General features: G+C 40.5%; 1 protein-coding gene across 1 annotated transcript; it reads right to left on the bottom strand.

The window, feature by feature from the left end:
• Positions 1-885: 885 nt before the first annotated feature.
• DYTN (dystrotelin) lies at positions 886-22,849 on the bottom strand. Its single transcript, XM_064453322.1, has 13 exons — positions 22,561-22,849; positions 20,688-20,889; positions 18,685-18,770; positions 17,707-17,795; positions 16,964-17,035; positions 16,464-16,627; positions 15,820-15,931; positions 13,069-13,214; positions 11,323-11,491; positions 7,334-7,404; positions 5,195-5,354; positions 3,435-3,915; positions 886-989 (listed from the first exon to the last, which is right to left on the bottom strand). Exons 1-13 carry the CDS (start codon positions 22,703-22,705, stop codon positions 886-888), a joined length of 2,001 nt encoding a protein of 666 aa, XP_064309392.1. The 5' UTR covers positions 22,706-22,849.
• Positions 22,850-24,039: the final 1,190 nt, after the last annotated feature.

A 24,039-nucleotide genomic window follows, 5' to 3' on the forward strand; every position in this document is an offset into this window, starting at 1 on the left:
TGTGCTGATGCCTACTAGATGCTTTGTAATCAGCTTCAGCAAGTACCGCCTGCTACCTACAGCCAATCATCTATCTGTTTACAAACTGTGTAGCTTATACGTTTACTTACATGCATATGTATGCCCATACACGTGTGTACAGGCTTGGTAAGTATTTTTAATATTCTGGAAGTTTTAGATATGTTCCATCAAATAAAAAGTACTAGTAACCAAGGAAAAATTTCTTTTTCTCACATTTTAGATGCTGCAGGTAAAATTACCTTCTTATTAGCCATCCTATATGAAACACTACATTCTTATTAACTGTTCTATACTAATGCATAAGTTAATAATGGAAAGGCTCTTCTAAAGCAATAAAATTCCTTTAAATGTTCAAAGCATCTTTTCCTTTAAATATGAATTCAGTAGTTTGGAAAAATATGAATATTTAAATATCAAGTATTGAGAATTCAGACAGTTAAGAACTTATTCCTTCCTTTAGTCTAAGAAAAAATGATGTGATAGAAAATACATCACTGAAACCAGCTGACTCAAGCCAACTCTCATATAAAGAATAAATGTTCCTGAAACACAAGCCATTACCAATTACACAGCAGTAACAAGAGAGGACAGGGCAGGACAGCTGTGAAAGCCTGTGTAACATTAATGAAGAGATGATGATTTTTATCAGCTGGGCAAACATCTCCTGCACAGGAGCTGTAAACAACCAATAGAAAAGGAACATCATTTTCTAACACTATTTATGGTTCCTGATGAAGTCAGTAAATGTGGAAATCTGTAATGTTGGGTTATTACAGGCAACACCTGAGACACTTTAAAGAGTCTGACATGGCATCAATTACCTTCAATAGTTCAGCAAAGCTGTAAGGTGAATGGTAGTTTCCATCATTTACAAGCTTGTGAAGTTACTTGGTTGATGAGGTCAGAAAAGGATCTGCAAACATATTCAGCTGTAGAGAAGAACTCCTGCTGCAAAGCAGACTGTTGAGCTGAAAAGTAGAACAGATTTTAAGTCTTTCAAAGCATTTGGATGCTGCCAGAGCCCTGAAAAACTTTATAAATCTCTAATTAAACATAACCCTGTAGAAACAGAAGGTTTTTTATTCATTGTCCTTATTACATTATCATTATCAAAAGTGAGGCATCCTGACTGTTGAACAAAGCTCCGCTGTGTAAGACCATTGATTACATAGGGATTTTGTACTTCTGGAAGCGTTTCCAGTGTCACAGAAGTGGCAACAGCAAAGATCACCTGTGCCTTCACCAGTATAAGTTTGCTCCTTAATTGACTGCTGAGACTGTTTTCCTCTTATATTCCTTGACTCATACTGTTTCAAAGTAGTCCAACGTTAGTCTCTCAGCCTTTTCCTTTTTATGGGAGACGCTCCAGCGCCTAATCATGATGGTAGCTCTCCGCTGGACTTGCTCGAGCAGTTCCACATCATTCTAAACTGGGGGGGGCCCAAAACCGGACACAGTACCCCAGACGTGGTCTCACTAGGGCAGAGTAGAGGGGGAGGATAACCTCTCTCGACCTGCTGGCCACACTCCTTTTAATGCATCCCAGGATACCGTTGGCCTTCTTGGCCACAAGGGCACATTGTTGGCTCATGGCCAGCTTGCTGTCCACCAGCACTCCCAGGTCCTTCCCAACAGAGCCGCTTTCCTGTAGTTCAGCATCCAGCCTGTACAGGTGCATGGGGTTGTTCCTCCACAGGTGCAGGACCTTGCACTTGCTCTTGTTGAATTTCATCAGGTTCTCCTCAGCCCAGCCCTCCAGCCTGTCCAGGTCTCATTGAATGGCAGCACAGCCTTCTGGCATATCAGCTACTCCTCCCAGCTTGGCATCATCAGCAAACTTGCTGAGGTTACACTCTATCCCATCATCCAGGTCATTGATGAATATGTTGAATAGGACTGGACCCAGCACAGACCCCTGGGGAACACCACTAGTGACAGGCCTCTATCCAGACTCTGCTCCATTGGTCATGACCCTCTGAGTTCTGTTGTTGAGCCAGTATCTCTATCCACCTCACTGTCCACTCATCCAACCCACACTTCCTTAGCTTGCCTGTGAGGAGGCTATGGGAGACAGTGTCAAATGCCTTACTGAAGTCAAGATAGACAACATCCACTGCTCTCCCTTCATTGACCCAGCCAGTCACACCATCATAGAAGGCTATCAGGTCGGTCAGGCATGATCTTCCCTTGGTGAATCCATGTTGACTGTTTCTGATAGCCTTCTTGTCCTCTACATGCCTGGAAATGACCTCCCAGATGAACTGCTCCATCACCTTTCCGGGGATGGAGGTGAGGCTGACCGGCCTGTAGTTCCCCAGGTCCTCCTTCTTGCCCTTTTTGAAGATGGGAGTGACATTTGCTGTCCTCCAGTCCTCAGGCACCTCTCCTGTCCTCCATGACCTTTCAAAGATGATGGAGAGTGGCTCAGCAAGATCATCCACCAGCTCCCTCATCACGCACAGGTGCATCCCATCGGGGCCCATGGATTTGTGAGGATCCAGTTTGCCTAGGTGATCTCTGACCCAGCCTTTCTCAACTGATGGTAAGCCTGCCTTTCTCCAGATTTGTCCTCTCTTTTCTGGGGGCTGAGATGCCCGAGGGCCAGCCTTAGCAGTAAAGACCGAGGCAAAGAAGGCATTCATTAACTCCGCCTTCTCTGCATCCTGCGTTACCAGGGCCCCTTCCTTGCTCAGGAGTGGGCCCACTGTATCCCCAGTCTTCCTTTTGCTGCTGATGTATTTGAAGAAGCCCTTCTTGTTATCTTTGACATGCGTAGCCAGATTTAATTCCAAGTGGGCCTTAGCCTTCCTTGTCGCATCTGCACACCCTGACAACATTCCTATATTCTTCCCAAGTGGCCAGTCCCTTTTTCCACATACTGTGAACCTCCTTTTTCCCTTTGACTTTCTCTAGAAGCTCTTTGATCATCCACGCAGGTCTCCTGGCTCCTCTGCCTGACTTCTTTCTCCTGGGGATGTACCAATCTTGAGCTCGGAGGAAGTGGTCCTTGAATACTGTCCAGCTCTCTTGGACCCCCCCGGCCTTCCAGAGCCCTAGTCCATGGGATTCCTCCTAGCAGGTCTTTGAAGAGGCCAAAGTTGGCCCTCTTGAAGTCCAGGGTTGTAAATGGACTCACAGCCCTGCTTCTACCTCGCGGTATCCCAAACTCGACCATCTCATGGTCACCAAAGCTACCCCTAACTCTCACATCCTCAGCCAGTCCTTCCTTGTTTGTTAGGATATTCTACCTTACAGGAATTTGTTCTACTTTATAGGATAGAGCTGGGGTACTTCTAGAAGTCAAAGACAAGATTCTGAATTTCCTCTCAGGGTTAAATGATTAAGAACAATATTAGACAGTAAACTGGATGAAGGTGAGAAGACAATGTCAAGATAACTGGGAGAACATGTACCTGGTTGGGCTTGGAACGACAATGTATCCTTCAGTTTCATCACTAGCTGCTGCAGTTCCACTTCCTCACTGACTTCCTTCTCGTCAGGTGGTATCTGTACTGCAGTGGGAGTAAAAACTGTATTCCTCATGATGCCACTGAGGGAGTTTTCTGTCAATTCAGGCAGATATGTCTGATTCTCTTTTGCTTTTTCATACTGTCCCATAAAAGGTCTGTTGCTCTGCAGGGACACTGACTCCAGTGGGTCTTCTGAGAACATAAAATCCACTACAGCAGGAACCTCAGGTGTCTGTAAATCCTGCTCTCTGTTTGCAGAGTTGGGGGGATTCAAAGATTTCCAGTCTGCACATGTTCTGGAAGTAGGCCTTATTTGGTCAGGATTTAATTGACCCTGCATTCTCCTTTCCAGCAGGACATGTGGATTTCTTGGCAGCATATTCTGGCTCTGTGCAAAAGGATCCTCTGGTGACTGTAACATTTTCTACAATAGACAAAACACAGAAACTACATTGTGAAAATAGTTGATATTTTGCTTTGCTGGTAGTAGTAGAATAGGAAAATAATTTGGGGTCAGAATAATTTTTTTTTTAATTTCTGCTGAACTAAACCAATTCTTTTCACCTATAAAATATTTTCCCCCAATAAAATGAAACATTGTTTTTCAGTTTGGACAAATCTATGTGGCCATTTTTCCACAATTCCAGACTGAAGACTTCACATGCCTTAATGCCATTGAAAAGTGGGAATAATAATGTTCCAAGAGTAAATTTGCAGGAAAATTGTTCTAAAAGAATTAAACTAAGGGAAAAAAATGTGTCTATTAAACACATATCAAACACCTCACACCTGTTAACATCTGAAATTCCAAAATTAGGTTGGTTGTCAATGTCACAGTTGTACTTGGAATTTTCTAGACAGAACTATGATGACAAATACTATCCACTGCATGAATTCCAAGTCTGATGTAATTGGGATGCACTGAGCAGACTGTGCATGCCCTGGACACTTAGCTGTGTGTGTGCAGCCAGTCCTGCATGTGTGGACAGGCCAGTGTCACAGCATACACACAGGACGGTATGACATGCCAGGTCATATCAGACTCCATGTGTAAGTGATATAAAGCTGACCAGGTGTGCACTGTAGATGTGTCTGGCTTTCCTCTATGTTTGACCATCCCTGAAAAACACTCTAAAAAGAGCATTGCAGAAAATGCTACAAAAATGCTGTAGGTGGCAAATCTATATGCATTCCTTGTGAAATAAGGGCCTTTTTAGAACATCAGAGTTGCTTTAAATGAATAAGAGTCAATACGACTGAAAAGAAACAAAATATTTTCTGTAAGATGTCTGTATTACATCCCAGTACAAGACAGCAATTAGGAATGACAAGAGTGTTTTATTTATTCAACACCAACACAGGATTCTTTTTTTAAGAAAAGACTGCAATGAAGTATATGCAACACGTCTTTTGGAAACATGTTCTCACTCTTATTGGAATATCCTCTCATTATTTTCACTGCAGTAGTATTAAACATCCTACACATGGATATCTGTGCTAGATGCTAAATATATACAGAATGACAAAGAGGCTGCTGCAAAGAGGCTATCTGCTTTCACTGAAGACAAGAACATAAGATGACTGAGCAGACAAGTGGAAGGTGCATGAAATAGTATCAAGAGTGGTGTCTGCAGGAAAAGGAGTAGTTGATGTTCAGTAATTGCCCAAAGCAGTGAAGATTCTTAGGATATTTATCACCATACCTTTAATTCTTGCTTTATTTGCTGTAGCTTCATTTGTAGGTTTTCATGGCTTGCTCTCAGGCTTTGGAGATTTGCCTCTATTTTGCAGCTTTTGTCTTCCTGGCAGTTGTGAAGGAATTGCATTTTGCCCTTCCATTTGTTGAACTGCTTCTTCATGTACCTGCCAGGACACACGAGGGTGGGAATTTTGCTAGAGCGCACACACACAAATATATGCAGTCATGGAAAACAGCAAACAAGGTAGCACAAACTTTCTCCTCTTTGTCAGTTCAGGAAATTTTTGTCAGCTTTGGGGTTTGAGGCCAGTATTTAAAAAACTGGGCTTTATCCATGGTATTAGCAAGAACGGGAGTGTTCTAGATGAGGAAAGATGCTGAGTAGAACTGTGGCCAGGACTGAGCTTTGCATTTTGGAGTTTTACCCCTCCCACAAAGGTGGCTGCAACACGAGAGACATTATAGCATCCCTCTGCCTAGAAGCAAACTACTTACAGCAGCTTATGGCAACATGAGTAATGTGATTCATTCATCTAGTTATATGACAAGGTCTGGGTCAGAGGGTGATGCAGTATTTTGGGAGAAGACTTCGCAGATATCCTCTCAACTATTGCTAATCTAAACAAAAGCTGAATATCTTTGCCATATGTGCTGATGTTGGCTGGGATAGAGTTAATTGTCTTCATTGTTGCTAGTATGAGGCTATGTTTCGGATTTGTGCTAAAAACAGTGTTGGTAATACAGGGATGTTTTCGTTACTGCTGAGCAGTGCTTACACTGAGCCAAGGCCTTTTCTGCTTCGCACCCCAGCGCACCAGCAAGCAGGCTGGGGGTGCACAAGAAGCTGGGAGGGGACACAGCCAGGACAGCTGACCCCAACTGACCCAAGGGATATTCCATACCATACGGCGTCACGCTCAGCAATAAAAGCTGAGGGAATAAGAAGGAAGCAGGGGATGTTTGGAGTTATGGCATTTGTCCTCCCAAGTAACCGTTACATGGGATGGAACCCTGCTTTCCTGGAGATGACTGAACAACTGCCTGTTGATGGGAAGGAGTGAATAAATTCCTTTTGTTGCTTTGCTTGTGTGCACAGCTTTTCCTTTACCTATTAAACTGTTTTCACCTCAACCCTCAAGTTTTCTCACTTTTACCCTTCTGATTCTCTTCCCCATCCTACCGGGGGAAATGAGAGAGCAGATGTGTGGTGCTTAGTTGCCAGCTGGGGTTAAACCATGACACCGTATCTCTTTATTTTCCCATGTGAGAACAGAGAATGAGGTAAGGACACAGACCTACAATGAAAATGCAATTATTTTGCTCGAGTCTTGGAGTGCCCTTGTGTGAATTTGGAGCAGTAATTGTACATTGACTTATTAGAATGAAACAAAACAGCAACAGAGGGAACTGAACATACTGAAGAAAATAGAGAGAGTAGATTCAGGATCAAATTCTACACTTTGCTGTAATTCCATTGGTTTCAGTGGTCACAGACATGATTATATCTACAGCACATTCATATAGAACTACAAAAATGAAGGAGGGGAAAGCAAAAGTGAAACAGGTAAGCATGGTTGCCCATACACCAACACCCCAGCCAAACAAACAAACCACCCACCCAAGGAATTTGTAGTTTAGGAATTAATGTTTTATTCTGTCAAAGGTTTGAATATCAGAAGGGACTTCTGTGATAATCTAAGTTGTGGAACTTTTACCACTAGTTACTGTATTAAGCCTGTAGTCTCTATTTGACTTGCAGCATATTTTTAAGAAAGATATCCTACCTTGATTTAAAAACTTCATGTGAACTATGAAATTTGTTTTGATTAACCTTACTCAGAGAAAAATTTGAAAAAGTATGTTATTCTGATATTTTTATGCGAATGAACATTTTTTCCCTTAAAAATGACTTCTAGAAATGTAAATAAACAATTGCAGAAATGCTGACGAAAGCAAGCATTTTTCAAGTGATCTTCATTTACAATTTTTGTTGCTGAGTTTTTATCATTCATCCCCATTTGATAGGATTTCTTTTTTTAACCTCAAAATCCCTAAAGTATGGAAAAATAATTTGTCTTCTAGCTCTTCACCAGAGCAGCGTTGCCCACCAGTCTTCAGTCATTGTATTACTGCATTTACCTACCTGATCTCATTGTGAATGCTTTTGATGGATTCGTGCATTTTTAACACATCTGCTTCAAAATAAGCTATTGCCTGTAATAAAAAAAGACAAAAGTATCTGTTCATAACTTCATCACCAAGAACATTTTGTTTTCTATGCAAATTTTGCTATAAGAGGGCATGGTAAATTTGGGATTTGGTCTGTTTTACAGATTTACCAGTTAACCTCTTTTATGTAACTGTTTGCAATCAACTGATGCATTAAAATATTTCTAATGGCTATTAGAACACCTGGAAAATTTATAGAACGAATTCTTTGTCCTATGACAAATTCTAACTGTATGAGAATTTGTTTTGTTTTAAATTAGAACAAAAACCTCATTCCCTGGAATTTCTGCAAAATGGAATATTCTGATTTGGGAACAGTCCCAAGTCACACAACTGCTTTGGGGCAAGGAGATGGAGGGAGACAGACTGAATGTAGAAGAGAGGAGAAACTCCTGGTCTTTGAATGGAAGGAGCAGTGTCTGGGCCACGCAGGGGACAGTAGCCCAGAAGTTAGGGAGGCAAACACTTTCCAGGTAAGCTGCTTTAGAGGCATGGTATAAGATGGGCTGGAATCAGGGCTGTGAGGAAATTATGAGACTAAGAGCTGGGTCCCCAGGACGTCGAAGCTAATGGATTCTATTAAAAGCTATTATTGGACTTATGGTCTGCATCTTTTTAAGCAACATCAAAATAATCTGCACGATAAGATGTTGGAAATCAGTATAATATTCCTGACAAATCTGGGGTAGTTGGCAGGATACACAAGGTTATATTTGTGACAATTTGGTGTAGTCGGCCATATCCACAAACCTGCATTTACGACAGTTAGTTATATAAACAATTGTGCCGAAAGCTCAATCTCATGGGGTTTTTTTATTACTAAAGTGATATATGACCCCTTTCAAGAAAAAATAGAGTATTACAGTCTTGATGAGTGCATCTTTTCACAAAGTATATTCCATATTCAAACCTTGAGGGTCTCAACATCCTAGGGTAATAATACACATAACGTTTCTCTTATTAAGCTCTAGGAAGACATGTCAGACACAGATTTATATCTAGTATCACTTTTTGGAATGGACATAGCATAGTCCAACTTCCTACATCTCTAAAGTTAATACCTGTCCTCCCAAAATTCTCTTCTAGCTAAAGTATGCTTTTCAAGGTCATCAGACATTCTGTATGATGCAAGACTTTTGGTATAAAAGCAAATCTCTTGGCCTGTATGGAAGGAGGGCAGACAGTACTGTATCTGGGTGTTTGCTCATTTGAACTTGTTTCTGACTGTCTACTCATATACTCCCAGTGCCATGGCAGAAACAGACAACAGCAGCCTATAAGCATCACCTCCCATACATGCTGACCAAGAGGCAGATGTCCCAGTCACATGGACAGGTGTGGAGAAACCTTCCCATCTCATGCACGATAACCATCTCTTCAATTATTATTTAGTTTGAAGGTGGCAACATTTGTTGCCACAAACGTTATAGATGTTCAGGTTTATTACTTTGTCTTAAGGCAACTATGGGACCATGTAAGCATTTAATATACAGGACTTGTAAAATGGATTTCAAAATCCACACTCATCTCTACAGAAAGCATAAAAAATGTAAAGGTTCACATCAAAACAGACAGCATAAGACAAGACATAACAATCTCTTTTTTCCCTGCCTTTTTTCACAGAATCACAGGTTGGAAGGGACCTCAGGGATCATCTAGTCCAACCTTTCCAGGAAGAGCGCAGGCTAGACAAGATGGCCCAGCACCCTGTCCAGAAGACTCTTGAAGGTGTCCAACGTGGCCGAGTCAACCACTTCCCTGGGGAGATTATTCCAATGGTTGACTGCCCTCAGTGTGAAAAATTTACCTCTTGTGTCCAATCGGAATCTCCCCAAGAGCAACTTGTGTCCATTCCCCGTTCTCTCCATGTGACTCCTTGTAAAAAGGGAGTCTCCATCTTCTTTGTAGCTACCCCTTAAGTACTGGTACACGGTGATGAGATCCCCTCTGAGCCTCCTTTTCTCAAGGCTGAACAAACCCAGTTCTCCCAGCCTATCCTCATATGGCAGGCTTCCCAATGCTTTGATCATCTTGGTGGCCCTTCTCTGGACCCCTTCCAGCCTGTCCACATCCTTTTTGTACAGCGGGGACCAGAACTGTACACAGTACTCCAGGTGTGGCCTGACAAGCGCTGAGTAGAGCGGGATAGTGACTTCTTTCTCTCTGCTGGCGATGCCCTTTTTGATGCAACCCAGCACCCTGTTGGCCTTCTTGGCCGCAGCAGCACACTGTTTGCTCATATTGAGCTTTCTGTCCACCAGGACCCCCAGGTCCCTTTCCACAGAGCTGCTCTCCAGCCAGGTGGATCTCAGTCTGTGCTGCACTCCTGGATTATGTTTTCCCAGGTGCAAGACCTTACACTTGTCCTTGCTGAACTTCATAAGGTTCTTGCTGGCTCACTCTTCCAGCCTATCCAGATCTCCCTGCAGAGCAGCTCTCCCTTCTGGAGTGTCTAATTCCCCACTCAACTTGGTGTCATCAGCAAACTTCATCAGGCTACACTTGATGCCATTATCCAGATCACTTATAAAGATGTTGAATAACATTGGGCCCAATATCGATCCCTGGGGGACTCCACTAGTGACATGTTGCCAGTTTGAGAAAGAGCTATTTACCACCACCCTTTGGGTGCGGCCTGTCAGCCAGTTCCCCACCCACTGCACAGACCACTTCTCTAGGCCATAATGCATTAATTTCTGCAGGAGGAGGCTGTGGGGGACCGTACCAAAGGCCTTGGAGAAGTCCAGGTAGACAATGTCCACCGCCCACCCCGTGTCAACCAGGCAAGTCACTTTGTCATAGAAGGTCACCAGGTTTGTCAAGCACGATCTGCCTTTAGTGAAGCCATGTTGGCTTTTCCCAATCACGTGCTTCAATTGACTTGTGATGGCCCCCAGGAGGCTCAAAAAGAATTCTCAACCCAGAAAGAAAATGAACAAGACAGCAATGCATGTGACAAAATCCCACTACAGGGACGCAAGTCCCATTTTGCTGTCTTCTAAAATGACAAATGCCAGCCATCAAAATTATATGCTTCAGCAATATCTGCCCACAACTTCTCCTGCAGATACGTGCTGACTGGCACTGTAACTCGAGCTGGGCAGCAGAGTCCTAAAAGACAGCACAGGAGTAGCAGCCAAAGGAGTGACGTTACACACACAGGCTAGTTCTCAGTTACTGCACCCTTGGCTTCTGGGAAGAACAAGATGAGCAGATGACACAAACTGGTTTGAACACAACCCAATGTTCCCTATATTCTGACTATGTGCAAGAGCTACCGACCTCTCAAATAAATATAGAAACAAAAAACTGCTATGTACTTATTTTTGTCTACACTGTCCTACCGACTCCTCTAGCATTATTTCTATGCTGGGAACCTGGAAATGGATTAGTGGAGAGCTTTTATGCATGAACTGTTTTAGTTGGAGTGGACACTACTCTGGGTTTGTCCTTAAGAAGGGCCCATTCTGTCCTCTTGCTATTGCCATGGTGACAAAAATGACCTGAGCCTAATAAGAATTAAGGCATCCTTCCTTGGTATTTCCCTACAGTAGAAGGACATGATGGCATTTTTTACTGTCAGAATAGAGAGAGGACTCCAGTCTTAGTCTTTAATGTGCTACTGTATGACAACTCAAAAAAAAGTAACAGAGCAAATATTCTTACAAATGCTTCTGAAGGTCATGGAATCAAGGAGTTACTTACTAATCTTGGGAGGTATCAATCTCAAGCCTCACTAAGTTTTCAGATTCCATGTTTTTTTCCATAAATGAGAAATTAACAGAAAGGTGAAGCTGTCTGTTACATTTCTTTTTAATTGGCAATTAGAAGGCAATTAGATAGTTAACTTGGTAGGTCTCCTTCACAGCTTTAGCACCATTTCAGCTTCGTGTTTTTGCTCACCTGAGCTTTTGTTTTGCCTTGCTCTGGTGTCTTGCTGTTATTCTCACTCTTCTGCATTACAGTTCTGTTTTCAAATATGAACTTGGGTGACTCCAGGACAGGCCTGTCCACTGGGACAGACAGGTTTTCAGGCCCAGGTAGTGGTGAAGCACTGTGTTCTGCAGGAGGACTGTATGCCAACAGAGAAATAATGAGTAGAAAAGGGATCAAGCCTTATATGGCTTTGGTATCCAGAAAGATCAAAATAAAATTAAGGCACAGACAGACAGCTATGCTACTGACTAAGCAAGAAGTATGGTTTAATTATGCCTGCTAGTATATTTTGGCTGAAAGAATGAAATTCCTGAAAACAAATTCCATTCTTTCAACAGAATCTCAACAACAGGGTCTTCTTTCCACCCATTTAGTACCAGTGCAATTTGCTGCTTCTCTTGCTTCCTTTAGCAAAGAGCTAAATATATTGGGAAATTCAACTACAAAAATCTAGCAAAGGGCCAGATATCCTCCTGTTCAGCCCATTCTATGCTACGAAAAGCCCAGATACCTATCAGCCCCACAGTGCCACCTGTAACAGCAACTACAAATTGTTCTTGCTCTTATTGCTACCCAAGATTTAGGTAAGCAAAACCCCACAGAATTACAGAGGAATCTTGATTGCTTACTGTAGAATTAAATGACATTCAAAATGGAGAAATATTTTTTGCTGTTGAATACAAGCATTTTGCATTTCACCACATTCTAAAAAAACCACTGAAATAATATTCTCCATGATAATTGCTGTAACTATCATCCATTAGCCTTACTGTATATAACAAATTGGTTTCTAATAACAATGTACTTATCTAGCAGTGTAGCACAACCAAGTTTTATAAACAGATTCTTCTCCTCCTTTGCACAAGGATGAAATGAATTCTTTTAGAGAGGAGTAACCATTTTTCCCTATTCTAGTCTCACTGAAGCCCCATTTGGAGAACATGTGAGACCCAAGAGAGTCGCTACGTCTTTATACAGCTAAGAAGGAATCTTACCATTTGTAGAGCATATCTCATATAATCATTCCTTTCAGTTTCTACACCTAAATATCAACCAAAATCCCAGAGAAAGGAAGGAGAAACTATAGGGAAAATCACAACACGATCTCCACTGCTCATTATTAACCACTGTGATCAGTGGAAATACAGTAATGAATTTACATGTTAATTAAAAGCAGACAAAACAGAACTGATCTGAAAGAACTAGAATGGTGAGATCAGCTACTCACTATTGTGAGTAATCCCACAGGACTGCAATTCAGCAGGACTTGAGTAGAATGACTGTCGGTGACCGCACCATGGGTCACATGTGGCAAGTATTCATAGTTCATTTCCAATGAATTTGTTGACAGAGGAGATGCTTAAAAACCCATGCAATTGTGACAGGTACTAAATATTTGCAGAGCTTGACCCTAGACTGAGCATAAGAAATGGCAAGGAGAGAAAGAGATGACATAAGGAAGGAGGGAAGGAAGACACAACCATGTTATATTTTATAAGACAACTGGTCATTAGGTTGTCAGCATAGTAATCATGATTAAGCTACAGAACAATGTGCAGCAACTTCCCACTTACGCTTTCCCTTTTTAATGGAAATATCATGACACGGTGTCTGTCGTAACAAAATCACTTACGCAAAGGACGTACTCAAGCAATATCCCACAGCCTGACACATTATTCAGAGATTACAAACTCATTTGAAACAGAAACTCACAAAGTCTTTTCATGAACATGGAAGTGCCTCTCCTCTACTAGCTCCAGAGCCCTCCTTCTTTGAGCCTCCTTTCTTCTGCAGCGCTCTTGAAAGAGGTTGTTCTTGATTGTGTGGAGGAAGTGCTTTGCATTCGCCTTTGCTGACATCTGTTGGAATGAGGGATAATAAAGAATGGAGTGAATTTTCAAGCAGATGCTGACCAGAAGTAGAAACAGTCCAAGGCAAAAGGAAGACATGAGAAAGCAAAGGTCCACCTGTTCAACAACTGAAGAAGCTGATGGCTGCTGTCTGAGCCCTAGAAGGGGAGCTGAGGTGGATGATGATGCAGGCAAGAGCATTTCCAGTTCTGTTAGGTGAGCAAACACTCTGCCTGGGCCAAATTCAGGCAGCCTGGAAATGCCTAACACAGATTTTTGGCAGTTAAAATTATTAAGCTCACAGCCACAACAATAATTCTGCCCAACTAGTATCTAAGTTCCCTCTTGATCAATTGGAATAAGTACTTTTATACTTGTATGATGTGTTCATAGATACAGCCTTCTGTGCCTCATGTCCTCCTCTCATACAATACAGTAAAAACCGCACTTCCTTTTGCCACAGCAGTGTCAGGCTCAAGCATGACTAAGCTCAGTAGTTGTATTATCGGAGGACACAAACCAATTCTGCCCCACGAAGTGACTGCTGCAAGCCACCGGGTGAGCCCTGGCAGACGGAGCAGGAAAACACAAAAAACCTACAGCATGCCCCCTAGTCATATCTCAACATCATAATGACATTACCACAAGGTGTCAGCATGGTAAGGAAAAACAGTGCTGATATTTAAAATAGCAGCAGCCCACTCCCTGATAAAGACAATGTGAAAACTTATCCAGCGAAGGACAGCATCTGCTAAGAGTGAAAGGTATGGGAAAAGTGGCTCAATACTGATTCTTTTATGTCCCACACAAAGGATATAAAAATGGTATCTATCATAGCGAGTACCTTATCTTTTTAATTTTTGTATAGATTTTGACTACAAAAGTAATATTTACAGGATTAGTGTTAGAGTAGGGCTACATAAAGGAAACCTAAGTTCAGTGATCCAGTTGCATTATTGCAGCAACAATGTGGGAAAGCTCAATGTCAGACAGTATAGGAGAGGAAGGGGGCTTAATTTTGAAACAAAACTGATTTCACTCACTCACATTCACTCAGTCACAAGCACTAACATACCTGTGTCCAAGTAGTCTTTCCAGGATTAACACACCAAGGTGTGTGTATACACATGGTGCAGCCATGATGACTTACAGTGACATGGAGGACAAGAGATGCCAGTTCTTCTTAAGCCTCCTGGGTTCCTCTTAGTGTGCCCATGCGCTAGTTTTTGGATGTGTCTTTAGCTCCTTTAGGAGCTGGCAGTGATTGTGATCTTTTATCTCCTTATTTGGCTGTCTTATACATATAGGTCTTGCTCTTTACCTTCACATCATCATCTCTTGTGATGGCATCTTCAAACAGCAGTTTGTCCTTTGTTTCAGGCTACCTTTTGTTTTCCTGATTTGGTTGTCCTGAGAAGCTGTGTATGGAAGTGCTGTGATCTTGCTGGCCAGCATAAACTCCTGCCTTGTTATATACCTCCTGCCCTTCCTTCTGGTGCTTCCACATCCACACACTCTCACTCACACTGATTTTTAATGTCTCTATTAGAAATCTCTACATGAGGACATCAGTTGCCATTTGATTCTCCTACTTTCTTACAGATGGAGGATGAGGAAGAATATTTGGAGGAATGAACATCTATCTGTTACTTTTAATGCAGATACCGAGCATCCAGATACAGTTTCTCACAGTGTTAGCAATAAGGTTTGGTTTCCAGAAAGAGAGCAATGAAGTGGCTACAGTTTAATGTTCCCCCGACAAAGGGTGACTGCAAGAGCAGTCTAACTAACATTCTTTAGTTTTGGTGCAGACACTGGCTACCCAGATATCTTTCATGTTAAATGCAGGGTTTCAGGAAGGAGACCATGAAGGACAGCTTACTAGGGAAACTTTCACGGGTGCTTTTCAGCTCATTTACTGGAACATAAGAAGATACTGTTATATAGATCCACAAAAAAATCTCTCTGGTGCTCTGGCAAAGATCTGGAATCTCCTGCTCAAAGGAGAAGCTGATCTTCCAAATAAAAATTCTCAGTGTTGTACTTCACCACTAGTGTGATGGAAGCACAGGTTGCGCCTGTAGTGGAGCCTAAGTAGGTGAGCTTAGTTGCACCCATGTTGCCTCTTTGTGCTGCAAGCCTAACTGACAGAGACAAATGAGTCCAAAAGGTTTACAATAAAGTGGAAATGCTCTGGAATAAAGGAAATTTCAAGCAGGCATTTGTACAACTTTAGGATGGATTAATTTCTGAATGAGTCCACATTGGGACTGGGAGGAAGGAGCACTGGAACACACTGAGGGCCCTTTCCACAAGTTTAAGGATGATCTACAAGCGTCAAACTTGCCATAAAATTCCTCGGGAAGAGGACTTGCACTATGACATTTCATGGCTCTATTCAGTTATTTCAGAATAAAACATTCCATCTAAAGTTAGAAGCCCCCTTTTTTCCTGTCCCTGACTCACTGTTCCCAGATTAATAATGCTAATATGTCACAGCCATTATGGCTAGTACACACATAATTTCATAATCAATGTAGTTCAAGAGTCTACTGCCTACTTGCCTACATGAAGAACTTGAACAAGGAAATGAATCAGTAAAATGGGACTCTACTTGCACACAGTGTTCCACAACAGGATGTGACCTCTTATGTGGCTTGCTGAGACGGCCAGTGAAAAAGCAGTCTTGGCAAAGGTCAAAATTGAGGCACTTCAGACAGCGATACCTGTGAGGGAAAACAGAAGGATTAAGTTATTTCCCCACAAGTAAGAACTCTGTGTAAGTGAGCTTGATTACTGAGAAATCCAGATCCCTGGGTTCTGAAATGCAGAGAATCACCTTTGTTAGAATAATGACTTTCCTCAGCATTCTTTGAATGCAAGAGTTATTTTGTCCAAATGACAGTGGACTATTCTCCAGAACCCACTAATGATTTTCATATATATTTGCTGCATCAGAATTCAATCCAAGGAAGAAAGAGTTGTTCTAGAACCATTTTTGAGAATGCAGTTACATCTTCATATGCTTCTTATGCACCAGCTTATCTCTGTTTGCTGGTCTCTTGGAACGGTAATATCACTACATTATTGATGTAGGATTTGCAACTGTGATGGTTCTCTCTTCACCCATCTTACTTGTTAAATTAGATTTTCTCTGAAGTTTGATGCTTAATACAGCGGTTAGAGCCTGTAGGGTATGCAAGCAATGGCAAGAAATATATATGTGGATGCTATAGACTACAGTAATTACTGACGCACCTGAGGCCTGTAATAGGGAAAATTTTGCAGACTCTACATCTAGCGTGGTGAGAAACCATTTCTGTGGCTGATAATCTGTAACATGTAGGGAGCCACAGGAGAACAGCAGGCTCCGATCTCAGCCAAGACAGGAATTTTTCTTCAACAATTGCTGAACTCAGAACCTGGAAAAAATACATCTCAAGTTCAGCCATTTACTTGAAAAGAACTGGCGTCTCATCTACAATTCCTAATAAAAGCTCTGATATTGGACTCTGCTAGCATAGATTTTCTAGTCATGTAAGATGTTACAGGGTTCCAAAGGTTCTGGAATAATGCAAGAGTCTTCAGTAGTATCTTACTGAGCATCTTTTCTATAGATATAAATCCTCCTATACTGTAAGACTGACAAACAGTCTTGCCCCTTAAAAGTAGATACTGGTGGGTGTTATATGGCAATATACTTGCAATTTTAACCAACTATTCAAAATAATTTCCCAGGACAATAGAAGTTCACTTACGCCATGGAAACAGCTGTGAGTTGCAATTTCCACACAAGACAGAGTGCAGCTTTCTCCCACAATGGCTGGGATCTGCATAAAGAAGAAATGCTCAGAAACACCTCAATGAAAAACAGATGTTCCCATCATGCTCTGCTGAGATGGTGACAGCACACAGATGGTGAAGCATCTATAGAAATGCCATTTTACATACTGTTCTGAAGAAAACCTGTTCATATTCATACCATCAGTATGCAATTTCACCGTTCAGTATGTGTCAGAATTATTTGCTTCCAGCTCACTTACTGAAATGGATCAACATTCTATGTTGCCATACTACAATACCAAAGGACACTGGGTTTGAACTTCAGGGGTCATTTTCAGATCCCATTTTCAGTGCCAGTTCAGGTGGAAATACCTGTATGCTAAGGCATTTTTCTGCAACTGCAAGCTATTCTAGGAAGTGCAGACATCTGAAGTTTGGAGTCACATTAGCAACAGCTGTATGCAGCTGTTCCCAAGACCTGTAAGCTCAGGCAAAATTAATGCACAGAGGCACTGGTGCAAGTGGTTACTTTGAGAAAAGCTACAGAATATGACTCTCTTATCCATTTTGCATGGTAGCTCCCTTTGTGACAGAGTGCCCTACTGACTTCAGTCTCTGAATGTAATCAAACAAAAAATGAACCAACCATGTGCTTTTTTCTCCTAGATTAGGATAATCCTACAAGATCTGTTGTGTAACAACACTGCAGTGGCATTACCTGATTTAAGTCTGTTAGTAGGCTTCTCAGGGCACTACGGGTAATCAAGGCCACCTTCCCATCAGGGACAGCATAAAACTGGAAGAAAGCTGAAAACAACCAGAGGAAAGAAACTGGAATCCTGGCAGAGCCTGAGTTGTCTTCTAGCTGTTTATTCTCAAACGATCTACATGCTCATTGCAGCCTGCCAAATAAATCCCTCACCAAAGTTTCCCTTTATTGTCTATCTAACAGGCACTCAGTGACTGCTGTGACAATACTTTCTTCCTACAGGCAGGGGAAAGACAAGGAAAACAAAGAAATTAAGGCAATTCCTTATTCCTGGCAGTTAAGACAGGTAAGAATGAAGAAAACAATGAGCTCATTTTCATGGCTGTAAGAAAAATATTTAAATATGTTTATACAAGATATGCCCTATTTAATTGTGCATTGTTAATTGCAAACTGTAATTTGGAAGGACATACACAATATGCAGTTGGAGAGTATGAGGCCAATATGCCACCTGTGGTCCATTTGTTCTCCATTTTGAGCATTTAATGCAGGCAGAAATCTTTGTGCTGCACATTGCACTGGGCTACCTTTATCTATTGTACTTAGTTCTTTAAGCATTTTGTCTAATGTTAAAAGAGCTCTAAAAGCTTCCTGGATCAAATACACAAAATTGTTTTCTAATCCAATGAAATTTAAAACTAGGGGTTTTCTGTTCTTTTCTGCTAGGCAAATAGAACTTGGCCATCATTTTTAAGCTCTAATTATCTTAAACTTTACTATGACTGAGACTCTTCACGGACATTGTTGGCTATGGACATTGATGGAAAAGTATTCTTCTGCATCAGCCTTTCTCTACAACTAAGCAGTCAACATAGTTTACTTTTTGCATGGCAACACTGTATTCTCTTTTATAGTAAAAAAATTACAATGGCGATTTTTCTTGATGTTCAGTATTTTAGGCAGTGCATAAAATCATACGTTTCTCACCTCTGTATTTGGCCAGTAGAGTGTCTCCTGAAAGGGCAATTAGGGCAGCTGCAGCAGATCTAGTTTTGATATAACCTGTTCCAGATCTAGAAAAATAAAATAAGTTACTCTACATTCAGTGACAATGTAAAAACTAAAACCTCCAAAGGAAAAAATATTGCTATGCTGGAAGACAACTTCAAAACTCATATCCTTTTATATGTGTATAACTAATGTTGCATTTTAGTGGTATATTATGCCCAGGGCCCTTTGTCACTGAACATAACTACAGAGTTAACTGTTCAAGACCACATGCACTCATAAAACAAAAAGACAGCATCTCCTTCAAAGACCTCACATTCCAAGTAAAATATAATTTTACATTTACAATACATGTCCTAAAAAAATTCTGCTCTTAATTTGTGGAAAGACTTCCTAAATAGGGAAGAGAAAGCATGATTACAATCTGGTTTTTGTATTATATAATCAGGCAGCTTCACTGTTTGCGACATAGGCACCTAATGAGAAAACATTTATTTATGTGAAGACAAAGCAGACGTGAATTGGAAGCCATAAATCAGGAAATCCTGGAATTCTGTATTTAAGATATAATTTTTGCAAAGCAGCATTATATTTCAGAATATCATTACATAAAATCGCCTTCAAGAATCTTTAGATAAACTAAATTTTTACAGAGCATACTGAAATATAAATATAAAGCTACAACATAGTCTCTAAAGTATGATCTGCATGGGAAACTGTTGGTCAAAAGTTCTAAATTTTTAATTAATATATTTAGTTTTTCCAGAACTTTCATAGAAAAAAGTCTAAGATTAAAGCTAAAGTGTACAATCAAAAACCCTTATGATGGTTTATGTAAGCTTATTAAGTAAGCTACCACATAAACAAGGAAAAGCCCTTATGTGCTCTTGCCAGTGTTGATAGTGGAGGATGGCACTCTACAGAGAAAACATGACTAGAAAAAAAGTTATAAGAAGCTTTTTCTATCCTATATACATGGTAAGAAACTTGTGAATTTTTTTTAAAAAAGAAATGACAGCGAAAAGAAAATTACACACTGTCCTATGAAAATAGAAAAAAAAAAAAAGACCAAGATAGTCCTGTTAAGAAGACTCTTCTAAATGGTTCCTTATCGTGCACACAAATTACAAAGTACTCTGGGTGTTTCTAGCTTTGTTTTGTAATACACCAGTTTATTCTTAGCCTTAATTGATTTTTTTAAGTACAAAAAAATTCATAACATGGCACCTTAGGCAACAGTGATCATATTATTAATTAACAGCAATTCCAGAAAAAGTCCTGCAGACCACTTGCATCTCACTCACTTTCAGTAAAAAACTTTGTTCTGATGTAGAAGGGAATAAATTTCACCCGTGATGAATAAATTCTACAATGAACTTAGCTTTTGTCTTTTAGATCTGATACAATCACAAACCACTCCTGCCTTTAGTGAATTAATTAGTTATTAACAAACAATACACGAGAAAAGTACACTCTGCAAGCTACTTCCTTATTATTCCCAGAATCTATTTGCTATTCACAGGAGCTAGCTGATCAGCTTAGTTATGAGACAGTAGTTTTGTTTCAGAATTGGTTGATGAACTTTTTAAGCTGGAGAAAAATATAATGAAAAGTGACTGGCAAATTCTTGACCTGTGCAAGGATACTGTCATTCAAAGGCAAATATGCATTCTTTTTCAGGAGCATATCAAAATACCCTGGCAGTCAAAAGAAGAGCTACTCTCTGTAAAACAGAGAAAGTTAGCAGGTTCTGGCAGACATCTGGACTTCCAGGTGATTTTGGAAACATTTGACCACTGTTTCTCTGATAAAGCTTTGTGCCTCATATTCCTATACTGTATTCCTGAACTACTCCCACTGTGTATACCAAGCAAAATACTGTCAAAATGGGAGGGTTTCGTACAGAAATGGTATAAGAGTGGTAGAAACAGACTTGGTCTGGCAGTACTTTGCGATGCATTTACATTTGTGCTTCCTCTTACCTGTCAAACATGGCACCTAGCAGGCTCAACGTGAATTCAGCAGCCCTTGGATCTACCTGGCCTGGTTTTTCTAATCTCACCCTTTGGAACAGTTCTGTCAGCATCCCAGAGATCTGCTGCACTTTCAGAGAAACCTGCTTTTCCCTCTGGCTCTGTTCACTTGATAGGATGTGCTGAATCAGAGAAACATCAATCAAATCCACTGTGGGAAAATGAAGGGAGAAATGAATAAGGATCCCTGCCTTTTCATGAATAGAAGTTCAACATTTTTTTATTAGAAGTGCCTAGGTAAGACTAAATGTTAAATGCTAAAGACTAAGATAAAATTAAGTCTAAACCAGTATGCAACATAAAAAGGAAATAATCTGGGAAAGGTCTTCCTGGGTTTATGGATGTAGCAAATCTTGCAAGGCTACAAAGATAGAACAGCTAAACTAAAATTCCCTGGATGTGATTTGGGGATAGATAGGAAGAGAAGGAAAACAGCATGATTAACTGCACTCAAATGATAGAGGAAAATAGCATGGTTAGCTGCATCCAAATTATGGGCCTAGCTTCCATTCTATGTATAAATAGTACAAAACTACACACCATTCAGGGCTTCAAAATAAAGCTCACCTGGGACTGTGGAAACAATTTGTGCTTTGGTGTAGGCTTTTCTCCTCATGCACAAATACAAGGAGAAGAGGGGCGCTATGGCCAAGAAAGGGCAAACAGGCTGTGTTATAAATGTGCCAACTAATATCTGGTGGGAAGAGAGTGCTATGGCTTCTTAACGGTCACATTCAGTACTGCAGAGGCATGATCAATTAGAATTAACATCAGAAGAGAAAGATGGTAGTAGGTTGAAAATTTGTAGACTGCTGAAGAAGCAGAGAACCTAGAATATGTCACCTTTGGTCCTTCCAGCACAGATGGGAAATTATCAGTGTGAGACACTGGCGAATCTCAACCTGGAAACCCATCTGCAATTCTGGTCACCAGTGTTCAAAGAGGAGTAGTGTAACTGGGACAGATGTTACAAGTGCCTAGAGGAGACATGGAAGACTAGGCAACAGAGCTAACAAAAAACAGTACCTGTATGACCTGGTACTTCCATGCTGTGACACATAGCACCACGCAGATTTACCATATTGGGGCTGAGATCAGACTAAATACGTTCGCAGAAGAGCATACCCAAATGAAAAAATATGGCCAAGGCCAACAAACTAGTCAGCTTTCCTGTGCTACCCTGAAGACCTCACTTGCAATGTTGTGCATTTTCAGCAACAGACTGTTTCAGGTGGAAAATTCAAGACTTCCATGCATTTTAGCTCAATGTGGAATTTATATCCAGTCATTTCAAAGCGAGCTAGGTGACCAGGGTTTTGTTCCATAATTCTTTGCTTGCACAGAATTCTCACTCACTTCAAAGACAGGGAGAATGAGTGCTAGCCAGGGGTTTTGTGGTCTATCATATTTTATTTTCTTCACATCAATAATGCCTGTCAATGCATTTTCAATGATCCACAATTATTTCCAATAAATAACTCCTAAGAAACACAAGAACTTGACATTTAACAAGAGTAATAATATACAGATAAAGATTCATAATTGTGGTGATTTCTACATAGCAGTGTGGCAGATTGCAATAATAATTTGATTCTCCCATGCCTTTAGAATTTTACTAATGTATTTCCACTGACATTCAAAAGGGGGGGAAAATCAATTTGTATATGAAGTACTATCTAGCTCTTAAGCGTTCATAATGCATTCTGAGATTCTGAGGTGGAAAATGAGAGAGCTAAGTATAATAATAACTCATGGTGACAGCAGCACAAAATTTTTAGATTCTTCTCTGTGTCAAAGCACAAGATTCTCTTCATCTACTAACACTGGCACAAACTTTGTATGGATCGTAGTTTTAGGGCTGTTCTGTAGACGGAGCTCTGAACATCACTGAAAGCCTCTGTGAAAGAAAACAAACATGTGTTACAATAGAGTGGTTCATTTAAAAAAAAAGGAAAAAAGAAAAACATTGTTTAACTAAAAATCAAAATAAAATTTGGACCTGATCAAAGGAAAATTTTGAAAAAAATGAGAACAAAAAATTTTATTTTGTTCCCCAATAGCTTTGCGGGGAAAATTGTCTCCTATGACCAGTGACACAAAAAGTCATTAAAGTAGTATTTGACATAGAAAGCACACCTGCTTCTTTGGGAATTAAGTCTATTCATGGACCAGGAAAAAGGATATGCACTGTGCGTACTTTTAGCCAAGATCATAATGAAATAATATTTCTTCAGGCAAAACAGTTTCTTGGTCAGAGATGCTCTTCTAGAAGAACAGTTTGTCAGTCTGCACAGCAGGGCTATTGTTTTAGATGCATATTGTTTCAGATGCATATTGTTTCAAGCATTAAACAAATTTTCTGTCAAGATCAACACCTGGGACCCTCTCAGAAGAAGACAAGCAATTTACCCGAGCAACTGGCTTTTGACATCTCTGCTGAGTAATCCCACTCAAGCTGCTTGACTAAATCCCTTACCCTTACATGATTTCATCTCATTCCTTTCACATCACTAAATGATGTTTTCCTGAGCAGGAAGTAAGGCCTTCTGAACATGATGTATACCTGGTACTTTACACACATACCTAGAACTTCAAAACTTCAAGACAAAAAAGAAAAAAAAAGAACAAAAATCTTGTTCACAATAGCTTTAGAAACTAGAAAGGGATTTATCAGTTTTCCTCCTGTCCTCAGAAACTCTTTCTCCCCGTACTTCAGAGAAGATTGAGTAGAAATAACTCACAAAATTATCTACCTGTTTATTCTGGAAAGAAGTCAATCTATGTGCAATGGTTTCACACAAATGTACCAGACTAATGTTAATAGTCAGCAAATTATGGGCTCTGCTTGTTCCCAGATGCTGCCAAAGATTCAGAAATAAGCCAATATCTGCTATGCCATCTGTTTAGTCCTGCTCTTGTCATACTATGTTTTGTGATATTATCTGGAGATGTAGTGTAGCATGTCACACAATGTGAAAAACGAGTTTTGACTTCCATGCATCATCAGTTCTCCTTCTTCAGTAAACTGATCCAAAACTCTTTTGAAAGTAACAGAAAGACTCCCACAGTTTTCAGTAGGCTATGGATTAAATTCCAAATGCTTATTTTCAAATACAAATGCTAGAAACAGACACATGATCCAACTCAAACACCTTCCATGTGTAAAATTACTTTATAAGTGGAGGGAATCTGTTTTTGTAGCCATCTGCTACTCCCTTCAAGTCCATCCTTACAGACAAAATGTGGCCTCAAAGTAGGACATTCTGTGCCTGTCAAGCAGTAGTTCCAGAATTAAATTGCA

Source organism: Phalacrocorax carbo, chromosome 5 (assembly GCF_963921805.1).
Source record: "Phalacrocorax carbo chromosome 5, bPhaCar2.1, whole genome shotgun sequence".
NCBI lineage: Eukaryota > Metazoa > Chordata > Aves > Suliformes > Phalacrocoracidae > Phalacrocorax > Phalacrocorax carbo.

What these genes read in the sequence shown, in the direction of transcription:
- DYTN (XM_064453322.1), bottom strand. Translation starts at nt 22,705, where the DNA reads ATGTTTTTCTTTTTTCCTTTTTTTTTAAATGAACCACTCTATTGTAAC. An exon ending in TTCCCTATTACAGGCCTCAG is followed by an intron (nt 15,932 to 16,463) that starts GTGCGTCAGTAA and finishes TTTCCCTCACAG; the next exon opens with GTATCGCTGTCTGAAGTGCC. An exon ending in AAGGCAAAACAAAAGCTCAG is followed by an intron (nt 7,405 to 11,322) that starts GTGAGCAAAAAC and finishes TTTTTATTACAG; the next exon opens with GCAATAGCTTATTTTGAAGC.